We start from the raw sequence: 27,185 nt of genomic DNA, 5'->3' as shown, positions 1-27,185 counted from the left end.
AGGCAGTCCCCCGGTTACGTACAAGATGGGGTCTGTAGGTTTGTTCTTAAGTTGAATTTGTATGTAAGTCTGAACTGTATATTTTATAATTGTAATCCTAGACAGAACTTTTTTGGTCTCTGTGACAATTGGATTTTAAAAATGTTGGGTTGTCATAAGAACCAGGAGTAACAATAAATCTTAATTGGTGGCACCTTTTTGATAACTGTTTTAGCTGTTTATTGTAGCCCACGGCTAAATTACAGTAAATTACTTATTACCAGAGGTCCGTTTGTAACTAGGGGTCGTCTGGAAGTCGAATGTTCTTAAGTAGGGGACCGCCTGTAGTAACTTCTATGAAACATTACAGTCTTAAGTATATCCTGCTAAGTGTTGGCTAGTATAAGGGTTGTTCAATAGAATATCGCTAGCGATTCCTAGGAAGCCAAGGGATCAGTAGGGCACGGGTGGGCAATTAACCCATGGGGCCCCATGAGAAATTGGAATGGTTTTAGAGGACTGACCTAGTATACTTATCTCAGTTATACCTAATGCCCCACTTATTACTGCCCATTCATAATTCCCTCTCATTAAGCTTCCTCTCATTTTATCCCATTTATAATTCCCCTTTTTAATACATACCCTCTAAAAATGCACCAATTTATAATGCCACCTCTTAGAAGGCCCCCATTCCTCATGTCCTTTGCATTTTGGCCTCTTTTTATAATGCTTCCTGGGCACCCTCCATGATTTTGTGTGTTTTTTTTTTTTTTTTTACCAAACGTAGACAGCGCTTGTTATGCTGATCTTGTCTTTTACGGTAAAGCAGCGTTTTCAGCAAAAAAACAAAACAAAGATTTATAAGATTTATGTTTTGGGTGCTGCTCTTGTAAAGGGGGAGCAGGCCATGCTATGACATGGATACTGGAGGCATGCATAATTAGGATAATACCAGAGCACAGTGACGGTATGACGGTAAAAAATATATATGTTAGAGGTGAGTTGATATCCAGGAGGCTTGTTAACTGACAGGGTGCAGGGCCCTACACCTGCAGTATCTCTTACAAATGGTTCATATGAAACGAGTCCAATTTTAAATGTAGATGTCACTGTAAACTTAAATTTGAACACTCACGGTTGATTGACAGGTGCTGGTTTTTATGTCAGTGTGGACACTTCTGTGTTCGTGTCTCTGCTTGTGATGTACGGGAGTGACCAAACGCTAGACGCCGTGTGGAGTGTTTGTTGACTGTTTCCCACGTGTTTAATGTAGTGGCGTCCGTGAATGCAATCTAGGAACGCAGTCTGGGGATGTTGTCTCACACGTTCCCATTCCACTGAGCAGCTTTTCTTTCTCGAGGTCCGGGCTGGGTAACTCCAATCATGCGGCATACATGATATCGCACTGAATGATTGCTTACAGAAAAATACAACATTCATAGTTGTTACCATAATTGTTGGTCATTGAATAATTTACTGTTCATCTTCAACCCTCCTAATGTGTGTGGTTTTTGTTTTTGTTTTTTTTGTTTTGTAGACAACAAATCAAACCATATGTGTCTTCCTTGTTGCCACATACACTGATGGCGTGCCTCCTGAAAGTGCTGAGTGGTTTTGCAAGTGGCTGGAAGAGGCCTCCAATGATTTTCGCTTTGGAAAAACCTTTCTTAAAGGCTTGCGATATGCTGTGTTTGGATTGGGCAACTCCGTGTATAGCAGCCATTACAACACGGTAAGATTTCTTTAGTTTTAGTTTTGTGAATTGTTTACTTGCCTCCCTGTCCTCCTTCAGCATATTCTCCATGCAGTTGTTCTGTGAGCCAAACATTGCTGACAGGAGCAGCAGACGGTGTGACAGATGAGCATATAGAGATCACACTGTGCACATACACTGCAGCTTCTCTGCCACTGCCTGCCACTAATAAGACAGTATCAGAAGATTCGCATAATCCACGCCCCTTCCTCTGCTCCATCACAGACTATCTGACAGTGGAGAGAATTACAATGGTTGGATACTCGGTATCTCTCTAACAGTGGGGGCTAGAAAGAAAGAAAAGTGAAGCAGCCCCTACATAATGTTCATTACCACATGTGTGAGGTGGTAAAAGGTCCTCTTTCTAGATGGTTTTCATGTATCATGTTTAAAGTGTAACAGACATTCTGAGCAAAAAAAAAACTAAAATACATAATTCTGCTCTAGGTGTCCCTGGGAATCATTCCTCAAAGTATTTTGCCTCTCAGTCCTCATTTAGTACCTTTTTTGGCCCATAGCAACCATGGTTTCCAACTCAGAAAAACTACAATCAGCAAGGAGGAGGCGGGACCTGCCCTCTGTCACCTCATCACAAGCACACACTACTGACCAATGACACCATAGCTATCTATGTATATTCCATCTATCTTTGTATATCCTTTCTATCTGTGTATATCCTATCCATCCCTTATCTATATATCCATGTACCTACCTAAGGAAAACTTCAGCACGGCACATGAGGGGACAGCAAGAGAGAGTCTCTCCTGCCACTTCCTGCTGTGGAGTGTGAGGTGATGGGGCTGTGGGTGCCTGTGTGGATTATTTGTATATATACAAGTGTAGAGAAAGCTGAGGGAGAGATAAAAGTGGAGGTGTTTTGTTACTACATTAGTTAGGGCTTCTCTCTGCACATGACTGAATGCTGAAGCAGTGAGACATGAGGTAAATCAGCTGTGAGCAGAGAGGACAGGTGGGCGTGTCTCTTCTTCCATAGTCAGCTCCTCTGTGAAGATGGAATGTGCCTAGCAACAGCCATATTAGAGATCACTGACATCTAGGGGAAGTCTGCAGTCTAGAGGAAGGAGCAAGATTCGGGTAACTAATCTAATTGCAGAAGGGCTTTAAATTGCCTGCCCTACAACATATCATTTTTTTTTTTTGAAATGACGGTTACACTTTAATTATTACACTCTTAAATTCAGTTCTTGTCTATTGTCTTTTCCTCTGTGCGGCATGTTCTTGTGCAGCGGGTTCTAGCCCTCCTTTTGCTTAGGGGTTTCCTACTTGTGGCACAAGCTTTATCAGTGTTCTATCAAAGTGAACATGTTTATGTGGACTAACAAAAATTATGCACAAAAAAGGATATTTTATGTACTTAATGGTTTCTTTGCTTCGTTAAAAGGTTGGTAAAAACATTGACAAGTGGCTTTGGATGCTAAGTGCCAGCCGTGTGATGACTCGGGCAGAGGGAGATTGTAATGTGGTGAAAAGCAAGCATGGCAGCATAGAAGCGGACTTCACTGCCTGGAAAGCTAAATTTTTGAATAGGTTGAAGGCTCTTGTAAATGGGGAGAAAAAGAAATGTAGTGGCAAATGTAAGAAAGGAAAATGCAAAACGAAAAGGAATGAAGCAAAATCTATGGACGAAGATCAGAACAACGGAGAATCTGAGCATGAAGGCTCGGAGGTAAATATGGACAGTGACTCAAGTATTTATTTTTCCTGTTGATATGTAAGAACCACTTGCTGATAATTTCCCTAATGTGTATGTAGTATTACTAGCCAGACAGAAATGCATACTATACAAGCAATTTAGAGCACTTTCTATGTTTAACAGGAAGAACTGTATGAAACTACCAGCGAGTCAGAATCTGAGGGGGACAAGGAATCGGGAAATAATGCTCTAATTGATGTTGAAGATTTGGGCAAGGCAATGAGTAGCATGAAGAAAGCTAAAGTAAGTAGCAATGATGGCTGTATGTAATGACACCAATGACACAGTTTTTGACCATCTCTGTGTATAATGAAAGCCAAAATTCGAAATATTGGTGCAAAAATTTGATTTATGGACCACAGGAGCAGAAAAATGTAATGTCTATAGCCAGGAAACTTGCCTTTTATTGGAAAATATTTTTTAATGTAACAAAGGGAATGGGTTTACAGTGCGTATCACAGTGGTTGAGTTGCAGGATAAAGTCAACAAGTCATTCCTGGCACACAAGTCAAATTTTGTGAGCGTGTCCTTTATCTCATTTTGTTCAATGGAATATGTACCTGTGTATAGGAGTGGACTTGAGAGATGAAACAAAAGTGTTTCATGGATGAGTGAGACACATGGGTAAAAAAAAAATGTAGAAAACCCTTCTTCAACATGATTCTGGATGTGATTTATTTTGCCTTCAGACTTTGCTTGATGTAAGTGTTTCATACCACTAGATGTCGCTAGACATGAGAGAACCACATAGTAACATGTCTGACAGCCGTAGAATATACTCCATTGCCAACAAGCCGTGATCTGGTCAATAGAAAACTGCTAAAAATGAAATGAAATAAATTGCTTATCTTTTAAACCATTCCAACATCTTGTGAAGTACAGTTGTGCCATAACGTAATATTTCTTTTATCCTGTTTACCAAAGCGTAAAATCCATACAGTGTGATATACACTTTGTTCAATTAACATACACCCTTCCATATGTAGGATAATTATGTATTTATATCTCTGGACCTGGGTAATTTAGGAAAGCAGTACTAAGTAAAATTGGTCCACTTTTAAAAAGGACATAACCACCTCTGTGAATGTTGCAGACTTCAGGGCAGGTTTCTTAGAAGATCTTAAAATGTAGGTGAAAAGCAACACACTGCAGATTCCACTGTTAATTATTTACGAAAAATGAAGTTACATTGAAGGGCCTTGTGAAATGCTAAGGATCCACAATGAAGCCTTGTAGAATCTCCATAATATCAGCCAAGTATCATTTCTTATAAGTCTTCCATTGTTCTGGGAGACTTTTGGCACAATTATACATTTGTATAATTTTAATGAGGTTTGAGCTATGTATTTGTGAGGCCATAGAACTTTATTTTGGGTTCTCTCAAATCCATTCCCTATCCTTAAACTTGACCTAACTTCCCTCTTTCCTTTATCAGACGTGAGTATAAATGGAGCAGGTTGGAAGCAAGGAAAAGATATTTAAAGAAAAACCTTAAATGGGAACTTGTCGTCATCATGCCTCCATACCTGATTTTAAGTGTGACTCCTCAACTCCACCCATTTTGGATTCAGATAACCTGTATCGGTCATAGTTCTTTTTCTGTTTAATTTTATAATTTCTTAGTATATAAAGGGCATATCTTTTTATGACATCTCAGTACTTTATCCCTCCCAATACACTGTTTTAATAAATATGTTAGTCGTACAAGATCATGTAAGAGAGCACCGTGATGTCAATGAGCAGGTTCAGAAAAGTAAGCAGTGGTCGGTGAAGTGCAATGGTGTCATAATGCTCTGAAGCCAGAGCCTAGAGGTGCTCTATTAATACCACCATCTCCCCACTGAGGACTAGGAATTGTAAGAACTGCAAGACTGTTATCTTGGTTTGACGCTGAAAGGACATCACTGTCATATGACCAATTTCATTGTTGTCTATGATTTTTTTTTTTTTTTTTTTTTTCTTAACCTTGATTCAGAAGTCTGAAATGCAATATGGTAACTAGTTGTTGAGATTTAAACAGCCATTAAAATAATTGGTTCTGTTTTTTTTTTTCTTTTTTAATTCCCTATATTGTCATTACAGCCAATTATTGGCTGCAGAGTTGATGCACAACTATGTTGGGTAGTTTTCATTGGACAGAAATGTGACATTGTATCGGGCAGTGCTGCCAAAATAATTGTGGATTTTTGAGGAGTGAATGGCTTTGTAATCCATTTAAAGTCTTGTTTGGTTGTAACACCCCTTTAACCGAGCTCTTGGCAATTCTAATCTCTTTGATGGTCTCTGCAAATGATCAATGAGGTGAGTTGACAATGTTGCAGAATAACGTTGTCACTTTTCACTTTACACGGTGCTGAGGCATTGTATGACATCTGATTCTTTCCGGTAAAGATGGTGTGGTGACAGGAGGGGTTGATTTATGATGCAGTTAGTCCTGAATGCTGATGATAAAAGGGTAATTGTCATGGTTTCACACATTTGTCAGTGTAAGGTAGAATTGGCTCTATGGGGGTTTTGCAGTTTCTTTTTCCAGTAAATAATTGCATCTCAGTGGGATATTAGTGGTGGTTCAAGACCCTGAATTGTAATATTTGGTATTTGTCAGCTTAAAAATATTTTGACAAAAGAAAATTGTTGCTAAAGAGAAATGGTTACTTCTTCTGAAATTCATCTTCAGCAGACCCTGTAATTTTGGCTGATTTGTAAGTATTGTTCTGTTACTATGGAAACTCAACATTTCAGTAAAACCGGTTGTGAGCGAAAGGGTAAGATGAATGGAGAGAACGCTAGCAGACAATGGATCTGTGTAGTTCTGTTACACATCTAACGCTATGTGTGTGCAATACTATTGATGGGCAGGGATTTATCTCTATGGGAAAATAAGGCTTATTTTAAAAGTGTATTTGCAGTAGTAATGCCTAGAGAGGGAAGATGGTATAATGAAGCAATGAGGACATGATGATGGTGGCTATACTAGTGACAGGGAGGCTGGTGGCTTGTGAATCCTCCACTGTGCCCAGCTATGATGATATTGGTATATACCAGTGGCTAGCTGGGGTCTCTCTCCTCTAACTCCTTAGGTGCTGAAGGGTCCTCTCTGGTGTTAGATGATGATGAGGATTGTAGTGCTAGTAGTTTTCCCAGGGCACTCTCTGTACATAGGGTCCCTGGCCTGATGGTGTTTGAGAGGGCCCTTGATGTGCGTGCGCGGTGTATTGCAGCAGGGACTTACTTTACTGCAGAATGTCTCCCATAAAATGAAGGCACAATACTTGGTTACAAGCTGGTAAATAGCTGGCTGAGACCTGGAGGGAGATGGTGGTGGTGACGGTATTTTTAATTTTATTTTTGTCCTTCTCTTTTGCAGCTGATTTATGCAAGTCCTGTCCTGCAATATTTCTTATGTTGGCATCCAATATGAACCATACTGGGTGTGGATCTTTTCAGATAAATAACGCTTGTGGTTACTTTTTATTTGTAACTGAAGCAATAACTTCTCTCAGAGAGATATGTGGGGTCCTCTCGAGCAGTGCTCTCACACAATAGCCTAGCCGCTCTTCCTGAAATTCTCCTCACTCACAGCTTTACTACCTCCTCTCTGGATCCCTATCCAGCTGCTGCTTTCACATCACCTCACTCCAACTCCAAAGTACACACAAGACTGCACTGCCACTAGAACAGTTGTTTTTAATGAAGGGAGAAATTCCTTCCACTGTCTGGACTGACTAATAAGAATGTGGTACCCATTCATCCCATTATGGGCAGCACAGTTGCTCAGTGGTTAGCACTACAGCCTTGCAAAACTGGAGTCCTGGGTTCAAGTCCCATCCAGGTCAACATCTGCAGAGAGTTTGTATGTTCTCTCTGTGTTTGCGTGGGAGTCCTCCGGTTTCCTCCCAAACTCCAAAAAACATACTGATAGGTTGATAAGATTGTAAGCCCCATAGGGGACAGGGACTGATTTGGCAAGCTCTGTGCAGCGCTGCGTAATCTGTGTGCACTATATAAATAAAGGTATTATTATTCAGATCTCAATCAGCTTGAATTAATAGTAAATAACCACTAGGGGTCACCAATACACCCTAGGGACAAAATAACATTACATTTTGTATTACATATCATTGCATTACATATTGTTAAACCAAAGTCATGTCATCTGGATCATTACATGGGCTCCCAATGCGCCACCTTATTGGTTTGGATTAGAACTACTTGCAAACAGGACATTCAATGTAACCTTGTAGGTATTCTCAATGTAATCTCTGTACGGGGGTTACTAAATGGCTGCCAGGCTGCTATAATTTTTAGTTCCTCAATGGATTACCTCTTAGAAAGAATAATCGGGTGTAATGTGGCATTTATGTAGTAATAAAAATATACGGAAGAAAAGACCCTCTTTAGTTCCCCAAATTAAACGGGACTGTGCTGTAATGCCCTATTTCTTCTAGGGGGAGCTAAATTTTAAACGATTAATTACATATTCTCTTATATTTTAAGGGCCAATTTGTATGTGAGTTATGCTTATTCCTGGAATTACCCCTTTTATTGCTCACTTAGGTTCTTTGATCCCTCGGCGCATGTGCAGTCCAGCAAGCGAAGCCAGAGCATTGCACCCTAGCTTCACTGCTCTTGAGCCGATGGTTCTGTCCTGGCTTGACTTGCTGCATTGCGAGATGAGGCGCTGGCATAGGATTTCCTGATGTGAGTCTGATGTGCCGGGATCATCAGGGAGCAGCAAACTGTTACCATGACCGCCTCGGGTCTTATAAAGACCCAAGGCTGTCTAGTTTTAACCCTATTACAATGTGTGATTTCCACATTGTAACATATTATGTGGAAAACTCCCATATACTGCCATACTGTAGTACCATAGGGGGTCTAAAAAAAATGGATAAATTGCCCCCGTTTCCCTAGAATTCAAATAAATATTAACAGTAAAAATCATAAATGCGTTAAGTTTTACCGCACCCTGAAATGTCTGATCTTTTAATCAACTATTATTCCCTGCTTTTAACCCCGTAATATAAAATTGCGTCCAATGTTGGAAATGACTCCCCCCCCCCCCCCACCCCCCCCACGATTATTATACATTTTTGGCTATTTTAGTTTAGTGATTTATGTGAACATGTGACTATGATGTATCTATGAACCCTACACAAGTCCATACATTACATTTATTTATTTTCTGTGTTGGGCACATAAGGCATTTTTTAAATACAGTTTTACACTTTGAATCAAAATTGCAGAAAGGTGCTTATGTCTTCAAACTCAATGGAAAAATATGGTTTGTTGAGGTTTAGTATAATGCTTTTATACCCCCAATGGGAATACTCGTGTGTGTGTGTGTGAGTGTGATTGAGGAGTTTGAGTTTTGGCTCACCGACTCAACAGCCCCAAGGGTGAAGCCGCACCCACCGGGGCGGGCCGTGGCCCGCTTGCATCGGCGTTTCTATGGAAACGACAGCGATTGGGAACGAGCCGTCGGTGTTTTGCGTTAATTTCATGCAAAACACTGGCGGCTTGTTCCCAATCGCAGGCGTTTCCATAGAAACGCTGATGCAATCGAGTCGCTACCCGCCCCTGTGGGTGTGTGGCTTTGTTTGCGTTTGTAAATGCAAACAAAGCGGCACGTGTGGCATCACCCTCAGAGGAAAGGGTTAAAGTATTCATTCCCCTCCCCTAAATCCCTATTGCCAAAACAATATAACCACTTTTTTGTTATCTTCTTGTAGGTATAGTAAAGTAATCTTGGATTTTATTGCTGGTATGTTAATGTTGACATAGTTGTGGGTGGAAATACAGGAATTCAGGAATTTATATTTGGGGAAATATATAAAAGTATGATGATTTTGAAATTCCACACAATGATTTTTTTTTCCCTACAGAACCTACTTTATGTGAAATTTTTAGAGCTGTACTGTATTTTATTTATTATGGGTGTTGGTACACTATAAAGAACTTGGCATTACTGTGGATTTATAGCGAAACAATAACACTTCCTAATATTTACTTGAAACTTTCACGTAGATGTCTTGTCGTGGGATAGAAAAATTGTGTGTTATAAAATACTGTAGAAGCATTTTCAAATATCCGTAATAGCCTAGATATATAGAAACCGGGTGCACACAAATGCACATCATTACTGAAATGTGTGGTGTTATTTTTTTTGTGTATATATAAAAAAAAAAAAAACTCTGGCCTTATGAATACAGCATGCTTTGCAGGTAACATAATCATCTTAATGTAAATGTGCAATGAGAACTTCTGTGCAGAAAGACTAAAACTAAGTGTTCTCCAGCATAACATCACTGACAGAGGAAGGATATATCTGGAAGGCTATTAAAGTACCCTACACAATGCTTTTAGCTGATGTTTTTGCATGTGGGGAGATTTCAGAGCTGATAGATTCTCAGCTAACGGTGTGCCATGAATAGCCTTACACTAAGCCACCATAGCATAAAGTTAATGGAGTTTGCATTGGCGTAGCATCTGATCATTGTGCTCCTGCTGCACCGTTTGTGAGCAATGCTGACACTGATGGTAAGAGTTTAACCTATCTAATGGATTCCAGTTAACTAAAATGCTGACATACTCCACACATGGCCATTGGGAAATGTTGCCATCCAGGTTGGCAAAGAAGGCTCCTCTGTCTACCCACAATGCCATGATCTGGACTTTATAGACGGGCTCTGTCTGTCTCAGTGTGTATAATATACTGCAATAGTAATGTATTGCATTTTAAGGTATCTCAAAAAAATTTAGAATTTGCGATAGTGGAATGCTTTAATTGCTGTGATTTTAGTAGGCCAGTGATCTTATGCAGCGTATTATTATTTATTTTTTTTTTTAATTATTTTTCAGCGGGACCAGGATAACAATGGAGAGGAGGGGAGTGTGGGAAGATCTCTGCAGAAAACCAACAATGAGGAACCAAGAGAAATGATCACGCCAGCTCTTCAGGAGGCCCTGTCTAAGCAAGGTATGTGAAACCAGTATTCTAGTCTCATGTAAAGAACATATCTTTTCAGGACCATGCAGTCATTGACATTGAAGGTCCTGTAGGAAAATTTCAAGCATCCTGAGAAGATTGAAGACTCTTGTCATCTTGCATTTCTCCAGTCTAATAAAATAACACCTTCTCTAATTCAATGTTGTTAACCAAAATACAGCATTTCAGAGATTATAATTCTGACCTATCAGTCCTGATGTTTACATTTTGGTTGTCCCTAGATATGACCATAAACTCCTGACACTGGTCGGGCAGATTCCTCTACCTTCTCTTGTATTGCAGCAGGGGCAGGGGCCGGAAGCAGGGAGCACTACAGATAATCACCTTCTGTCCAGCCGCAGCTTACAGCTGAGATACTCTACAGACAAGATAAGGCGCTGAGCTGAGGGGAGGGGTGACAAAGCACTGCTGACTTTGCTTTTATTGATTAGGTGAGGCAGCAGAGTTGAGTATGTCATTGTGTCTAATATCCATCTCGCGAATCTGATCTATCTCCTCACTCTTTTTCTGTGTGTCAGATATTGGCAGAATCTTCAGAAGATAAATGAAAGTGTAGTTAAACCCTGTTCCCTGATGACCTAAACACATTGTCAACACACAGCATCTCATAGCACAGAGGAATCAATGAATGTCAACCTGGTGCCTGCCCACACTGCTGAATCTTACACTGAACACAACTGAGTGATCTTTACTGTGTGAACATCACTAGAGGATTAAAATTTTAGAACTTTCTTTCATGGGAAAACCAGCCAGGCCCGTCTCTCATAGCGTGCAAACAGGTGATCACGGGAATGTGGGCTATTTGAAGAGAAGGACAATGAGGGTGCATGCTTTAAAAGAGATTAGCAGAGTGTAAAAAGGGGGGGAGTTGGAGGTGCTGGCAGTGTGGGAAGGGAGGTAGGCGTAGGGGTGCAGCTGGTTGGCACAGCAGGAATTTTAGAGGATCTGGGCCTGCACCCCTTTGTCGTCTCCTCTGATAGAGAATTCCAGCACTCTGCTGCATTCAGTTAGAGGTAAGTAACCCCCAGACACCATAAGAAATATTATTGGTCATTAACCCTTTGCAGATTGCAGATTTTTTTTGTATAATAAGGATCCTATCAGAGCCATGTCAATCATACTAGGCTCCAAAGGAAGAAACCTGAGGGAAACCAGCCTGCAGACACTTCTCTACGTACCTGGAACCTATCTTTATTTCATTCTGCCCCTTGTTAGAGCATGTATCTGCTGCCATGTTTCTATAATTCCTTACAAATGAATCAAATGATTCAATCATTGATATCAGGGTCATAATATTGTACATGGAAACTACAGAGCTGCAAGCTTTGTTTGTATTCTCCATGGTTATGGATTATCATCTAAATAATCTTAATAGATTATAACCAATAAAATAGTCCACTATTTTACATACTGGAATATACACTCACCGGCCACTTTATTAGGTACACCATGCTAGTAACGGTTTGGACCCCCTTTTGCCTTAAGAACTGCCTCAATTCTTCGTGGCATAGATTCAACAAGGTGCTGGAAGCATTCCTCAGAGATTTTGGTCCATATTGACATGATGGCATCACACAGTTGCCGCAGATTTGTCGGCTGCACATCCATGATGCGAATCTCCCGTTCCACCACATCCCAAAGATGCTCTATTGGATTGAGATCTGGTGACTGTGGAGGCCATTTGAGTACAGTGAACTCATTGTCATGTTCAAGAAACCAGTCTGAGATGATTCCAGCTTTATGACATGGCGCATTATACTGCTGAAAGTAGCCATCAGATGTTGGGTACATTGTGGTCATAAAGGGATGGACATGGTCAGCAACAATACTCAGGTAGGCTGTGGTGTTGCAACGATGCTCAATTTGGTACCAAGGGGCCAAAGAGTGCCAAGAAAATATTCCCCACACCATGACACCACCACCACCAGCCTGAACCGTTGATACAAGGCAGGATGGATCCATGCTTTCATGTTGTTGACGCCAAATTCTGACCCTACCATCCGAATGTCGCAGCAGAAATCGAGACTCATCAGACCAGGCAACGCTTTTCCAATCTTCTACTGTCCAATTTCGATGAGCTTGTGTAAATTGTAGCCTCAGTTTCCTGTTCTTAGCTGAAAGGAGTGGCACCTGGTGTGGTCTTCTGCTGCACATTCAAAGGCACTCAAATCACCTTTCTTCCCTATACTGATGCTCGGTTTGAACTGCAGGAGATTGTCTTGACCATGTCTACATGCCCAAACGCACTGAGTTGCCGCCATGTGATTGGCTGATTAGAGATTAAGTGTTAACGAGCAGTTGGACAGGTGTACCTAATAAAGTGGCCGGTGAGTGTAGAAGCCAGACAGAGGATGAATTAAAACAAAGAACGTCCTTGCTTGAAATCTGGGCTCAGATCTTGTAACTCCGCTGACTCAGACATGTTAGCATATAGAGACTAGGAATATGAGCGTCAATAGTACTAATGGAATTTAACACTACATGGCTCGTTCCTATTGTGCTATACTCTATTACAGTGATGGCAAACCTTTTAGAGATTGAGTGCCCAAAATGAGCCCCAAAAAACACTAGCTTTTCCCAAAGTGCAAACACAGCAATTTAGGCTGTAACAAACTTATTGCTACCAGAAATTTGGAGCTCCAATCCAACCCTGTCCACACCCTTTCACTCTTCAGACAGGACCAAGGATGGGTCACTTTAAAATAGCAGGGCACTACTTGGACTTGGAGACTGCAGGAAGATGCCATGTCTGGCAAACTCTGTGCCTGTGAGACAGCCCGTGTGCCCACATAGAGGCCTCCGAGTGCCATCTCTGTCACCAGTGCCATAGGTTCGCCACCACTGCTCTAGTACAAATCACCATGCACCTCTGATGAACTGCTACGCCGACTATTAGCAGGGAAATGCGTTAGGTGTATTGCAGGTGTACTACTGTGCCATGTCGTTAGTTGCCACTATACCACAGCACTGTAATAAGAGTTACACACATTAATGGAAGTCTTTAGAGGTTCATATCCTCATTTTACCTCCATTCTTTGCACTTTCAGTAGGTCCTCCTATGGGGGTGGAATCCCTTACAATTTATAACCAGCGAGGTGATAGAAATAAACCCTTTATGTCTTCTTACCCCAATATACAAGACTAGGGTGGATGATATACAGCTGGCTCTTTAGGAGGTACCTAAGCCTGTATTTGTACAAGGCTCTTGTTGGTTATGCGCCAAGTTTTTTTAATAAGAATAATTGAATAAAGAGATATTTTAATGTTCCTCTCTACAGGCAGTTATATATTTGGCTGTTAGTTTTCGAGATTTAAGAAAAGCTAATTTGCATATTAGAAAACCGTCTGTAATTAAAGTGTAACCGTCATTCTGAACAAAAAAAACTAAAATGCATAATTCTGCTCCAGGTGTCCCTGGGAATCATTCCTCAAATGCCTCTTGGTCCTCATTTAGTATCTTTTTTGGCCCATAGCAACCATGGTTTCCAGCTCTCAAAAAAACTACAATCAGCAAGATGGAGGGACTGAGCCTGCCGCCTGTCACCTCATCACAAGCGCCTGCTGCTGACCAATGATACCAGAGCTATCTTACATCTATCTATCTGTATATCTACTGTCTATCTATATACTGTCTGTCTGTTTGACACGAGGGCACAGCACATGACGAGGGCACAGCACATGAGGACACAGCATGAAGACTTGGAAATTGTCTCCTGCCACTTCCTTGTGTGAGGTGATGGGGGGAGGGGGGAGCTGCAGTGTTGGTCTGTGTGGATTATTTGTTATACACAAGTGTAGGGAAAGCTGAGGAGAGAGAAGATGAAGGTGCTTGGTCACTACATTAGTTTGGGCTTCTCCCTGCACATGACTGCTTCAGCTCTGAGCCATGAGGTGATCAGCTGTGAGCAGGGAGGGGATGGGGGCGTGTCTCCTGTTCCTGGTCTGAATGTCCATAGTAACAGCTATCTGAGCAGTCACTGCCATCTAGAGGAAGTCTGCAGAATACAAGAGGAAGGAGCAAGATTCAGGTAACTAATCCAATTGCAAAAGGGCTTAAAATTACCTGCCCTACAACATATCAAAAGTTTTTTGAAATGACGGTTACACTTTAAGGTACTGTGTGTCACTGGCAGCTAATTTTAGGTGATATGGGGAGGATGGCATTGTTAGTCAGTGTGGTAAAATTCTGGTGACAGGTCTTCTTTAAGATCCCTTTTATGATGCATGAAATTATATTTATCTCCTAGGATGAGGATTGAAGTTCACTGCTAATGTCTGAAAGATTTGATTTAGAAAGTAAGATGGTAGACCATTAATGATGACATTTTACTACAAAAATGTTTTACTGCTTTGGACGTTTTTACTTTTACTGTTTGCTCTAATGAGTTAAGGCTCACATACTCTGTAAATTCTTGAAAGTTTGGACCTCTGTTAGTTTCAAATTTTTAAGGGAAAATCCAGAATCTCAATATATTTGAGGACAGGCCATATTAAACTACAACAGAATTATCCCGTTGTCATCCTGTAGGGCATTACCATTTTTAGCCTGTATGTGTATTTGAATAACCAAAGTATATTGCTATTGTCCCTGGTGGCACCATGAACCTCATGTTTGGTGATTTCAGTGTTTCTTTTTTTGGCTTAAAGATAACCATTCAGGGTGATTTTTGGGATAACCTAAATAAAAAAGTTAAAAAAACGAAATGTTTATACCTTCCTACAGAAAAGGCACATTACATTCTTATCGGGTGATCTTTTGACTTCATTGCTCCTCCTGTGACACTTGTGCAGTAAAGCCAGGGTGTAATGCATTGTTTTTGTTGCATCATTGCACAGATATTGAAAGCTGCGGGACTAGATAAATCTAACTTTTGCTTTGTTCTGGTGGGGAAAAAAAGCGGTGATTTGGAACACGAAGGTGATGCCACACATGGCATTTGAACCCGTTTTTGTTCCGTTTTTAAGTAGTCCTTTAAACGCATGCGTTTTTAAAAACACATTAGTTTTTGACAAGTTTAATCAATTATCTTAATTAAAACTGGTCAAAAACGGATGTGTTTTCAAAAACGCGTGTGTTTTTTAAGACTGCTTAAAAACTGACCAAAAGCGGGTTCAAAACGCCGTGTGTGGCACCACCCTAAACCTCTGGTCTAAAAGGACCTGTGAATGGTTTGGAGACCTAAATCTCCCTCACGGGCCACAGACTGGGTCCCTAATATAGGATCAATCTGTTTAAAACGGCTGGTTTCGGCTGCTGATATACAGAGAATGGAACATTAAATGGACAGCCTGATTCTCCATTCTGCTCCTCATCGCTAGATTTTGGGAAAGTGTTGCATACCCACATATTTGCAAAAACATATTGCAGACCTTTTCATAGGAGAACTCCCAATTTCAAAGCACCAAACCAAATTGTACAGTTCAAATTATAGTGTCTTAGAAGGTCTTTCTGTAATTGGTCATTCACACAATGATTTGTCTAGAATATGTGTTCACGTCTTTGGGCTCATGCATAATGCCATGGATTCCACAGTCGTATGCTTGAGCTGAATGCCCGAGATGCAAAAGATTGAGCAAGTCTTCTTTCTGCTTTGCATCCCAAGAAGTAGTCTTTAATTTCAATTGTCATCTGCATGTGAGCAGTTCTTAGCCATGGAGGATACACTGGAGACGAAAATGGTCCACGGGACAGTTGTTTGCGTCTCATGAACCTGCACATGCTGTGTGCTGGAAACCTAAAGATTGTCTCCCGCAGGAGTAGAAAATCTGTTACATCATGTCATTCTACCCAGTGTAACTAATAGCAGTGATGGGATTGTTTGCTGTGCGCATATCTGTCAACTTTGGTAATAAAAGACTGTCTCTGATGTTTATACCATTGCAAGTGACAAAATAAATTAATGTATGCACAAGTTTCCTTTTAAATTATGCACATGTTTTCCTGGTTTGTGGTTTGAGAATTTGTTTTGCACTGTAATAAATATAAATCCAGGAAAAATCTCTTATGTCGCTGTTATAATCTCATTATGATCGTATCTTCATTTGTCTACTTTAGATTTAATTCTCGACTTCCGTCATTTTTGTCCTCCCAGAGAAAACACCTGCTTGTGGGATTTTAATGATTTGACATCAATCTCTTTCACCCAAGGCAGCTGCTCAGTTCTGCAAGGGAATTGTAATGCACTTAATTTTCTTTTAAAAAAAAAAAAAAGCTTAATTTTACAGTTATGCATCTCCATGTATTTGTATGAACAAGCTATAAATGTTGGTCTATATTGCTACATTGGAAAAGTTTGTCTGTTTAAAGTTTAATGAAATGTGTTGCTAATTTTTGATTTGACAAAAGCTTGATAACAAATTTTTTTTTCCCCCTAAATTGCTCGGTAAAGGCCCCTTTTTGGGCCCCTTTTTACATGTGTATGAAAACTGATGTATTTTACCCATACCGTATCTGTGTCATACGTGTAGCACACATTTCTTTTGTGTTGCAATAACATTGCAATAACAGGAGCTTTAGCTTTGATTATCAATCAGTAGTTTAGTGGTAGGTGAGGTCGATGAGATCTTTTCTAGCCAAGGTTTTGAAAGTTGTCTCCCTGGCGGATTGGTTCCTTCCAGTTGGGTTTCAGTTGTGCGCATGAGGGGTTTAAGCGATGAGTGGGAGAAAATTTTATTGAAGGGAATGCTCCATAGACAGTACATCCCCAATGGCTTTATGGTTCAATGACGTTTGCATGAGCATGTCAGACGAAATGGGTGGAGATTCATGCCCAGGACATCACCTACTCTTGTGAGGGGTGGAGCCTGAAGGTATATCTATATCCATCTTGGAGGAGCAACATGTACCATAAGGGCTTGTGGGGTGGGGGGAATTGGAAGAAGAGCACAGTGTTAACTGTAAGGAGCATCTGGGGAATGAGAATATGCTTGAATGACTTATAATAGATAGCAGATAGGCCATCTGGGCCAGGGCTTTTGCCAGAAACCAGGCCTGATATTGCTGAATCCAGTTCTTTGTGGGTGAAGGGTCAGAGTAGGGAGTCATTTTTGCTATCAGACAGCTTTGGAAGGTGAAGGGAGTCTACGAAGGAGCTGATTTTGGATTTCCTAAAAAAAGCTTTGCTCTTGCTTAGTTGTAGGTTGCATGAACTGTAGAAATTTGAGAATTAATTCTCTGGGGCATGACTATTTTGTCAAGTGGGGTTTTGATCTCCTTAATGGGAAACTGTTTGAAAAAATTTGCCTTTGACAGGTTCCTATAGAGCCCTTAGAGCCTAAGGGCACCCTTCTGTTTTAACTTGCACGATCAATGGTCACAAGTGGAGAAAATGAACTTTGATTCTCTGCCTGGAAACCAGGCAGAGAATCCAGCGAGTCGGACTGGGCGTATTCCAGCATAGCCCTCAGGGTGACCCCAGGATCTCCAGAACTGGGAGTATTGTGTAAATGCTTAAGAGATACCAACAATGCACAAACAAGCAAACTCTGCAAATTAAACTTTTATTTTCTTGCATATTCCAAAGTAACCTAAAAGATGAACATTGGAATCATCAGGTTGGCTGTCCTTTAAGGGAGACCTGTTTCTACGAAGAATGAAGAGCGTATGTAGTGCAGTGGAGCAATGCCTGTGATCTGCTACTCATTTAGAATCTGATGAGGATTGAGTCCAAGTTTGTCACAAAGAGGATGAAGGTCATCGGGTCTATGTATGAGTTGCAGGGCCAAAGGGAAAAGGCCATTTAGAAGGGATCTTATTTGAGTGTAGAATATCAGCCACAGGTTATGGCAAAAGCCTCTTGCTTGGATTGAACGGGGATAGACTTCTTAAAAGCGGAAAATATGCGTCTCTCATTGATGAATTTGCTCCCACTTGCTTTTTGAGGAACTTGCAAATGGTATCTTTTGGAGGGTCTCCCTCTTTGGGCTTAGGTTGCAGGGCTGTATGTGTTCTCTCTATTGTTAACGAGGCGGCTTGAACATATTCAGGGTAAAGGTCAGGACCTCTGATGGGGGAATCAACTCAGTCACCCCTTTTGAGGCACAAATTGTTCCTTCTGCCCCTGTTGTCCTAGTTTTCAGCATAAGAACATGCTTTGTGGGTGAGCTTGTCAGTGAGGAGACTGGAGTTGAATGTTAGCAATTATGATTGGGTTTCTTTCAATTGTTTGACTGTACTCTCTGTTTGCTTGTCGTCTTTCTTAATAGTGCTTTTTCAATCTTTTGCATAAACTTTTGTGAGATTTGTAAAAGGTGAATTTGTGAGACTCTCGTGTCTATATAACTGTCTGAGTGGCAGGCTTTAGGAGTGCCACCAGAAGGCGGTTGGGCTCCCTGATGCTGACGTTTTGGGAACGGTGATTTCTTTTTTAAGAATCTAACTTTTTTTGTAAAAAAAAAAAAAAATTCAAAGTGTTCTTACTTGTAGCCTTTGAAATCGCATAGGAGGGGTAGGGGAAGATTGAAACAAGACGCTGAACAAGGATTGCAGACTTGAGCCCTCTGTCGGCCAGGGCAACAAAACTCTGCAGTTTCGAAATTCCTCTTAATGGCAGTCTGCCTAAAGCTTGAGCAATAGGAGGGGCAGGGGTGGCTGGCCCACTGTACTGATGTTGGCTTAACTTTGGGTTGCCGTGTGGGCTGGGGTAGGTTGGTTCCGGAGGCAGGACCAAGATGTAAGGTGAGGACCAGGACTTGATAATCTCGCCTTTATCAGGTGGCACACTCAGATCTGGAGATTTCAGTGAGGGTCTCAGGATGACCTGATGCAGGGGAAAAAACACTCTGAACAATGGTGGACCTTTTGGGAGGTCGCTTGTGGGCTTCCAAATTGGGCAGGGTTCCTTCTTGAAGCCGTGGTTTCTTAGGACAAGTAGGCCAGTAACCAGCACTATTGAGGCTTCATGGAAATGTCTCTGGCCCAACAGTGACACCCATGGGAAATATGAGCTATTTTTGGCTCCTTTTGTAGCTAGATTAGGAGGCTGGAGCTAACCAGGAGGAGGACCCCCCCTTCCGCTCCGGCTGATGATACTCGGACACCATGTACGTCCGCTTCTCAAGGTCGGGGATCCGGTCGGCTATTAGGCCAGAGTCATAAATGGCCTATATCAGTGGTGGTGAACCTATGGCACGGGTGCCAGAGGTGGCACTCAGGTTATCACCCCAGGACAGAGCTCACCAGACAGAAACAAATCCACCATATCTTCCTGCAGTCCCAGGCAACTTAAAGGGGTATTCCCATCTGGGCATTCACCAGTAATTAAATGATTTTGCCATGTGTAAACATTTCTTCAATTGGATGTTATTAAAAAAAAAAGTTCCTGTGTGAAAAATAATTTCTCATTAACATAGCCATGTTGTCCCTTAGAAACAAGATAGCTTCCTTGGATACGACCACCTCACATTTTGGCAGTAATGGCCGGACTTGCGCTATAGAGTCCTGCCTGACCACCTGGAGTCAGCGATCATTACCACAAGACGGCGGTGGTACATGCAGTAACTCCCGGACATTTCATATACAAAAAGGTTTTGTTTCTTTGTGCAATCCCTCCAGCAGACGTGGCCGTATTCAAGGACACAGTCTTGTTTCTAAGGGACAATATGACTACATTTATGAGAAATTATCTTCACACAGGTAATTTTTTTAATAACATCTAATTGAAGAAATGTTTATCTATATGGCAGATTAATAAAACTGAATGTGAATGCCAAGACGAGACTACCCCTTTAAAAGATGCTGCTCTCAGCGCTATTTTTAAAGTGACACTTCATTGGCTGTTTGGAACTGTGGGAAATGTGAGAAGGTGTGCCCAGGGCTGCATTCTCTTTGAAGGTTATCCTGCTGGATTCACCATTCTTCCTGTACAGAGACCCTGTAGAGAAGCTACAATGATGTCTGAATTTGCCATCCTTCTTTCAACTATAATAGTGGCCTTAGGAATTGATACGATTGAAAGATGTGGTAGAACAGGTAGCAATAAATTACTGATTAAAATGTCGTGTTGGCACTTCACGGTAAATAAGTGGATTTTAGTTGTAGCTTGGGCACTCGCTCTCTAAAAGGTTCACCATCACTGGCCTATATGGACTCATGAATTGCAGAAGAATGCCTCTGGAGGGCTGCGGGGGGATTTGTGGAAAAAAAAGCCCCCATACACTATTGTGTCTCCTGGTGACAACGCTGTCAATCTGCCTGACTGATTCTGCCAGTTAAATTACTAAAGGGTTACTGGAAATGACATATGCTATATCATATTGTGTGTGCGCGCATATATATATTTTTTTGTAAGCGGTCAGGTAATGTCGATATTTAACTGATCATACTGTGCCAGCCTAAGCTCATTATTTTGACGTTTATCAATGAACTAAGTTTAACCCCTTAAGGACGCAGCCATTTTGCAGGTTAAGGCTCAGCCCGATTTTTTTGGATTCTGACCTGCGTCGCTTTATATGGTTATAACTTTTGAACACTGTTACTTATCAAAGCGATTCTGAGATTGTTTTTCCCCACATGTTGTACTTCATTTTAGTGGTAAATTTTGGCTGATAAGTTTTGCGTTTATTTACAAAAAAAAAGAAAATATGATAAATTTTTTGAAAAATTTGCCATTTTCGAAATTCAAAATCATTGCGTTTCCAGACAGATAGATTTACCACCTAAATAAGTTGCTGAATAACATTTCCCATTTGTCTACTTTACATTTTCATAATTTCTGAAATGTCTGGATAATTTATTTTGATGTCACGCGGCTTACAAAAAGAATATCGCTTTTCCGGATTTTCAGAATTGACTATTTTGGGGATAAATACAGTTTGGAATGAAATTTTACATATTTAGCATCAAAACCCCCTATATAACCAACCCATTTTCAAATCTGCACCCCTCAAGCTATCAGAAACAGCTTTTACGAAGATTGTTAACCCCTTGAGATCTTCATAGTAATTGAATCAAAATGGAGGTGAAATTTAGAATGGTCAAATTGTTCCCTTATACGTTCATTTAGCCCTAAAATTTACACATTTCCAAAATATAAAAAGAGAAAACCCACCATACAATTTGTTCTGCAATTTCTCCTGAGTACAAAGACCCCCCCACATGTGGCTGTGACTTGTTTTATGGGCGCACAGCGAGGCGCAGAAGGGAAGGAGCGCCCTGCAGCTGCCAGGATTTTAGTTTCCTCATTGGCCCCTTTTGAAGGCTATAAAATTTTCGCTTTTGCGTTATTGGGGCAATGTGATGCCATTTTTTTTGCGCGATGAGATGCTTTTTCCATTGTTACCATTTTGGTGTTGGTATCACCTATTGTTGAAAATTTAGGAACTTTTTTTGAGGGCAGGAGTAGAAAAGCATCAATTCTGTACTGGATTTTTTACTCTTTTTTTTTTTTTGGTGTTCACCGTATAGACTAATAATCATGTTATCTTTATTCTATGGGTCGATACGATTACGGGGATACCAGACTTGAATATATTTTCTTACGTTTTACTAAATTTGTCAAACAAAACCCTAATGTGGGGAAAAATCTATCATTTATGTATTGCCGTCTTCCAAGTGGCATAACATTGTTACTTTTTTGGCTACGGAGCTGGTTGATGGCTTATTTTTTGCGGGACATGTTGTAATTTGCACCAGTATCATGTCGGAGTACACATGGTTTTTTGATCGCATTTTATAGCATTTTTTGTGGGATTGAATAGCTAAAAATCATAATTTTTGGAAGGTTTATAGCAGTTTTTTTTTACGGCGTTTATCGTGGGGGTTCAATAATGATTTACTTTTATTCTACGGGTTGTTACGGACGCGGTGATACTATATATGTGGGGTTTGTGTTATGATTTAGACTTTTTTTTTAGTTATATGTCTCTTTATATGTTTTGGGGGTTTGGGGCATTTTTAGTGATTTATTACTTTATTTTTTTATTGAATAACATTTTTTTTTTTACTTTTTCACTTTTATACCATGGGACATGAAGAAGCAATCTTCTGATTGCTTCTTCATGATAATATTCTGCAATACTCATGTATTGCAGAGTATTATCAGTGTCAGCCTATATACACTTGCATAGGCTGGCACTGTGCCAGTAAGATGACGTCACAGACGCCATCTTACTGGCAATTCTAGCAAGTAACTCTGGGGTCCAGATCGGACCCCAGAGTTACTATAGCAACGATCGGCGCCCCCCGAAAACGGTTCGGGGGGGGGGCGATCGTGGGGGAAAGACCCCCCAGAGGCATGTTAGATGCCGCGGTCGCGCTGACCGCGGCATTTAACGGGTTAAGCACCCGCGATCGGAGTCAACTCCGATCTCGGGTGTTACACTGGGGTGCCGGCTATTAGTTACAGCCGGCACCCCGTGTTTCCCGATGCCGGTTCGGCTCAGATCTTGAGCTGAACCGGCATGGGCTCAGCGTTCGATATATCGGACGCTGAGCGCTAAGTCATTGAGCTCAGCGTCCGATATATCGGACGCTGAGCGTTAAGGGGTTAAAGATACCTTTGCAAATAAGGGCCTAGTTAAAACGAAGGTCATGAATGATGCACAGACCTCTGTTTTATTAGTAACATTTTCTAATTTCAGAGGATTGTTTAAGGACAAAAATGTTTTTTTTTTTTTTTCTTTCTAAATCAGTTGGTTATTATTGCCAGAATATACATATATTAAGCTCTCATACAGCTGAAGCTCGATGAATAATACAATATTTGTAAAGCAACCCCTCTTCCCTTCCCTCAAAGTCCCCCATCCCCTCATTCTTCCCAGAATAGGCCCTAACGCCATACAATCATAGCCCCTCTTTCACACACTTGCATATTCATGGATTTATTTGCTTGATAAAGAACCTTGGCCAAGGCTAACTGCTCTATCTGGGGTATTTCCAATTCCCCCACAACCCACACATAATTTGGGGTCACATGAGTCCCTTATTCCAAACACCTCATCAACTAAACATATTGCTTTTGCCAACGGTCCAAGAGCTGAGCATGACCCAAACATGTGCATGTTATGTGCCATATCTTCCCAACAACCTCTCCTCATGAATCTATCAATACCTTTATCCGACACCATATTGAAATCCCCCATTATAAGGAAGGGAACATTCGGCAAAGCAGCAAACCCCTCACATAGGGACCTAAGTGGCACGCTGGAGTTGGAATGTACAGATCCACTAAAGTACCGTTCCATCTGTAGAGCTGGCATTACTCTACTACATACCACTCCACTGGATCCGATGACATCAACTCTACCATTCCATTACTTAATAAGCTAAACCTGCTGCCATAGGAATCATGAAATTCATGCAAAATCCATACCCTATGAAGTAGATGTGCTGTAGCGATTACAAAGTGCGTTTCCTACAGGCCTATAACACAAATCGATTGATAGGCCTCCTTTGAATGACAGGAAGGACTCCTCAACCAAGGTCTCCGAATATGTCCAAGAAGATACGAGACATGTGCCAGGCCCTATAAAAAGTGATCAAAAGGCTGTACAGTCTTCAAAATGGTAGCATTGAAAAACGTCATCAAAAGTTGCAAAAATGATACCACACTGAAGTATGAAAAAGTTATTAGTGCCAGAAAACGGCAACATGAAGGGTTTGTTTTTTTTGAAAGGAGGTTTTAATTTTTGTAATGTATGAAAATATTATAAATCCTATATAAATTTCATGTCCCCGTGATCGTACTGAGCATTCCCTGTACATGGCATGGAATATTAAATACTGTCACTATGAAGTGCAGTTTGTTACACAGGAAAAAATCCCCCACGCAGCTCTTTAGGTGGGGAAGAAAAAATAGTTATGGATTTTTGTAGGTGGGGAGTGAAAAATGAAAATGAAAAAGGGCCTGGTCGTTTAGGGGTTAATAAGGTTGTTTGTTTGTTTTTTTGTTTTGTTTTTTTTTTAATTGGCAGCGGAGCAGTAGTTCTGTGGATGGTGGTTTAGTATTGATTTTATTTCTTTAATGAACACTTACCCCTCCTCTATTTAATCATGGGTAACTGAATTGCTCTAACAGACACTTTACCACATTCTTGTTAATTAAGGAAAGTATGGAACAACTCTAATGAAGTCTGTTGAATGTCTCTAATCAGCTCCTTACTATTCATTATTTCACTGTACAGACACTTTTCTAATTATCTGCTTTACGACTGAATGAATATCAAATTCATCTCAAAAGTTTTGGTCGGTAAAGAAAAGAAACTGGCATTGATTGACTAGTGTCAATATTAGATCTGACTTGATCTGCTAATGTTCACCATAGAGAAGGTTTGTTTAGTTATGGTCGGATATAGTTTTTTGCATTTGTATCCAAAAATATATTTATGGTTCCTACATTCTCCAACCAATGGAAATCTGCTGATTATCTTAGAAATCTGCTGATATCTTAGAAACATTCACATTTTCATTGGGGTTATTGTACAAAGCTGTAGGACTCTTCCTAAACTGAAATGAGTCTGCTCTTTATAGTCAATATGTGTAAGGCTTGTTGTCGCAATTTCTACCTATGCCACCACTATCATTATCAAGTCTGTTCCACGTCTAATGTGCAAGACTTCCTTTATCATGGTAAAGAGAATAAACTTATGTTATAATATAATTTTCTATTTTAACATTGGGTCCTTTATTACAGTGAGTTGTGTTATATTTGTGTTATTTTTTATTTATTTTTTTTTTAAACGGACCCTGTCATCAGGACAAACTTTTTTACCTAATGTCAGGTTCCCATAGCCTTTTAATGCTAATTCCAAATCTACATTTCCAATAAACATAATTGGTTCTACTCCTGTTTTAAAGATATTAAAAGTATAGCTTGCTCCCTGCCAGAAAACTGTATTGAGTCCTCTCTGCTAGCTCTCCTCTTCCAGCGCCACCTACTGCAGACGTGAGGCAATGGAGATTTGCTACACGCAGGGGGTCGGCTAATGGCTACATGGGGGAGGGGGTACAGGTTTCCTGAACTACTTTTTATTCTTATGGAAGCTGTCCTAACAAGATGCATGTCAGCAGAGTGTAAAATAAAAGAACTTGTGAAGTCTTCCCTCCAGATGTTGGTTTTTATGCACATCCTGGTAATTAGATCTACTCTATATAAATTGGCGTGACATGCTGTTCATGAATTATGGTAAATAATGAAGCTGCGGGTAAGTGCCAGCAGCTCTTTTTCTCATCATCGCTTTTACTTTTCGGAAGATTATCTTTTGTAAATCTTATGAATCATAAGTTGTACAACTTGTGCAATAATATGCTAATTTTGATAACTCATTTAGGCACATAACTAATAACTTTTTATCTTGACACGTTCATAAGTGTTAAATAATGCTGTATCCCCTGCTTTGTTTATGTAGATCCCTCTGCCACGTTAAACTAGCAGAGATTTGTATCATTTATAAATCCAGGAGCTCTGCAGATTTAATTCAGAAGAGGGAAGATAAAAATGCCAAGATAATTGATTGACCTTGCGAGCCAGTAATGGCTGTTAAGAGTGGATATCCACTAGATTACAAATTTTGACGACTTTCTTCTTCTTTTCAGGCTACAGACTGATTGGAAGCCATTCAGGTGTTAAACTTTGCCGCTGGACAAAGGTAATTTGTTTTTTCGTGTGTGTACTCTTATATTTTCATTGCCGGTTGTAACCCTCTCATGGTAATATCAGAATAGAACTAGACCACTAGATTAATCATTGTCTGAGGCTGAATGAATAATCTGTTGCAGTATAAGACTGTCGAGTTGTACTTGGCATCTCTTATTAGTTGGTCTAGTTTGCTGCGCCACAATATTGAATTTTCTGGGCTGTTTCCTACAAGCTCCTCCCCTTGTTAGTGTTCACAACTTATGTGAATCATATCTACCTTACCTGCGCTGCATGCTTCTATATATTTACATATATTTCATTTATCGTAAAAAGAATATGGTCATGTTTTGAAAATACATCATTTTATGTATCGGGAAGTAATTTATATTAAAAAAAAAAAAAAAAAAAAAGAGGGGGGCCTTAGAAGGTAAAAGAAAATGCAACCTTAGATGATTAACACCTTACCGACATGTAACGTCGCATACGTTACCTGTCTGCTGCAGGCTGAGCCCACTCCTTACAAAGGTGGGCTTTTGCTGCATATTGCAGAGGATGAAGACCGCTTTTGTATAACAGACATTTACAGAACAGGGCAGGTAACGCTTTCAAGGTAGATTTTCACTAAACATCCTAATAGACTGTTTTCTCAGGACCAAATTCTAACTGTAAGGATGAAAAATGAAGAATATTTTTTTTCTTTCCTAGTCCATGCTACGAGGAAGAGGTGGTTGTTACAAACATACGTTTTATGGCATTGAAAGTCACAGATGTATGGAAACTACTCCAAGTCTGGCTTGTGCTAACAAATGTGTTTTCTGCTGGAGGTAATACTTGCCCATTACACTTACACATGTGTTATATTATTCTGAATAATGTCTTTATCAGGCAGTTATGGTGTGGGGGGGGGGGGGTTTATTATGTGCGAGTCCTGCAATTGACATCATCAGTAGAACCTCAACTACAAAATATGAAAACAAATCCAGAAAATCACATTTTTTTAATCAATTTGTAAATTATGATGGAAAATCTGTATTTGGTCAATAACAAAAGTTCATCCCAATACTTTGTCCTTGCCAACAAAGGATGTTTAACAGAGGTCAAACCAGAGGTGGCACTAATATTTTTTTTTTGTAGGAGTGTAAAAATTCTTCTTTC

At 40.4% G+C, this 27,185-nt stretch overlaps 1 protein-coding gene across 1 annotated transcript in view; it reads left to right on the top strand.

Moving 5' to 3' along the window:
* LOC140118364 (S-adenosyl-L-methionine-dependent tRNA 4-demethylwyosine synthase TYW1-like) overlaps positions 1–27,185 on the top strand; it is a 117,003-nt gene that overhangs the window by 34,197 nt on the left and 55,621 nt on the right. Inside the window, exons 5-10 of the mRNA XM_072136201.1 lie at positions 1,517–1,711; positions 3,135–3,419; positions 3,570–3,689; positions 10,308–10,425; positions 25,988–26,040; positions 26,736–26,854. Of these exons, the coding sequence (XP_071992302.1) occupies positions 1,517–1,711; positions 3,135–3,419; positions 3,570–3,689; positions 10,308–10,425; positions 25,988–26,040; positions 26,736–26,854 (890 nt within the window). The remainder of the gene's footprint in view (positions 1–1,516; positions 1,712–3,134; positions 3,420–3,569; positions 3,690–10,307; positions 10,426–25,987; positions 26,041–26,735; positions 26,855–27,185) is intronic.

This window comes from Engystomops pustulosus, chromosome 2 (assembly GCF_040894005.1).
Source record: "Engystomops pustulosus chromosome 2, aEngPut4.maternal, whole genome shotgun sequence".
Classification (NCBI taxonomy): Eukaryota; Metazoa; Chordata; class Amphibia; order Anura; family Leptodactylidae; genus Engystomops; species Engystomops pustulosus.
Note: the sequence above shows the minus strand (reverse complement) of the source record. Positions and strands in the feature narration are given on the sequence as shown.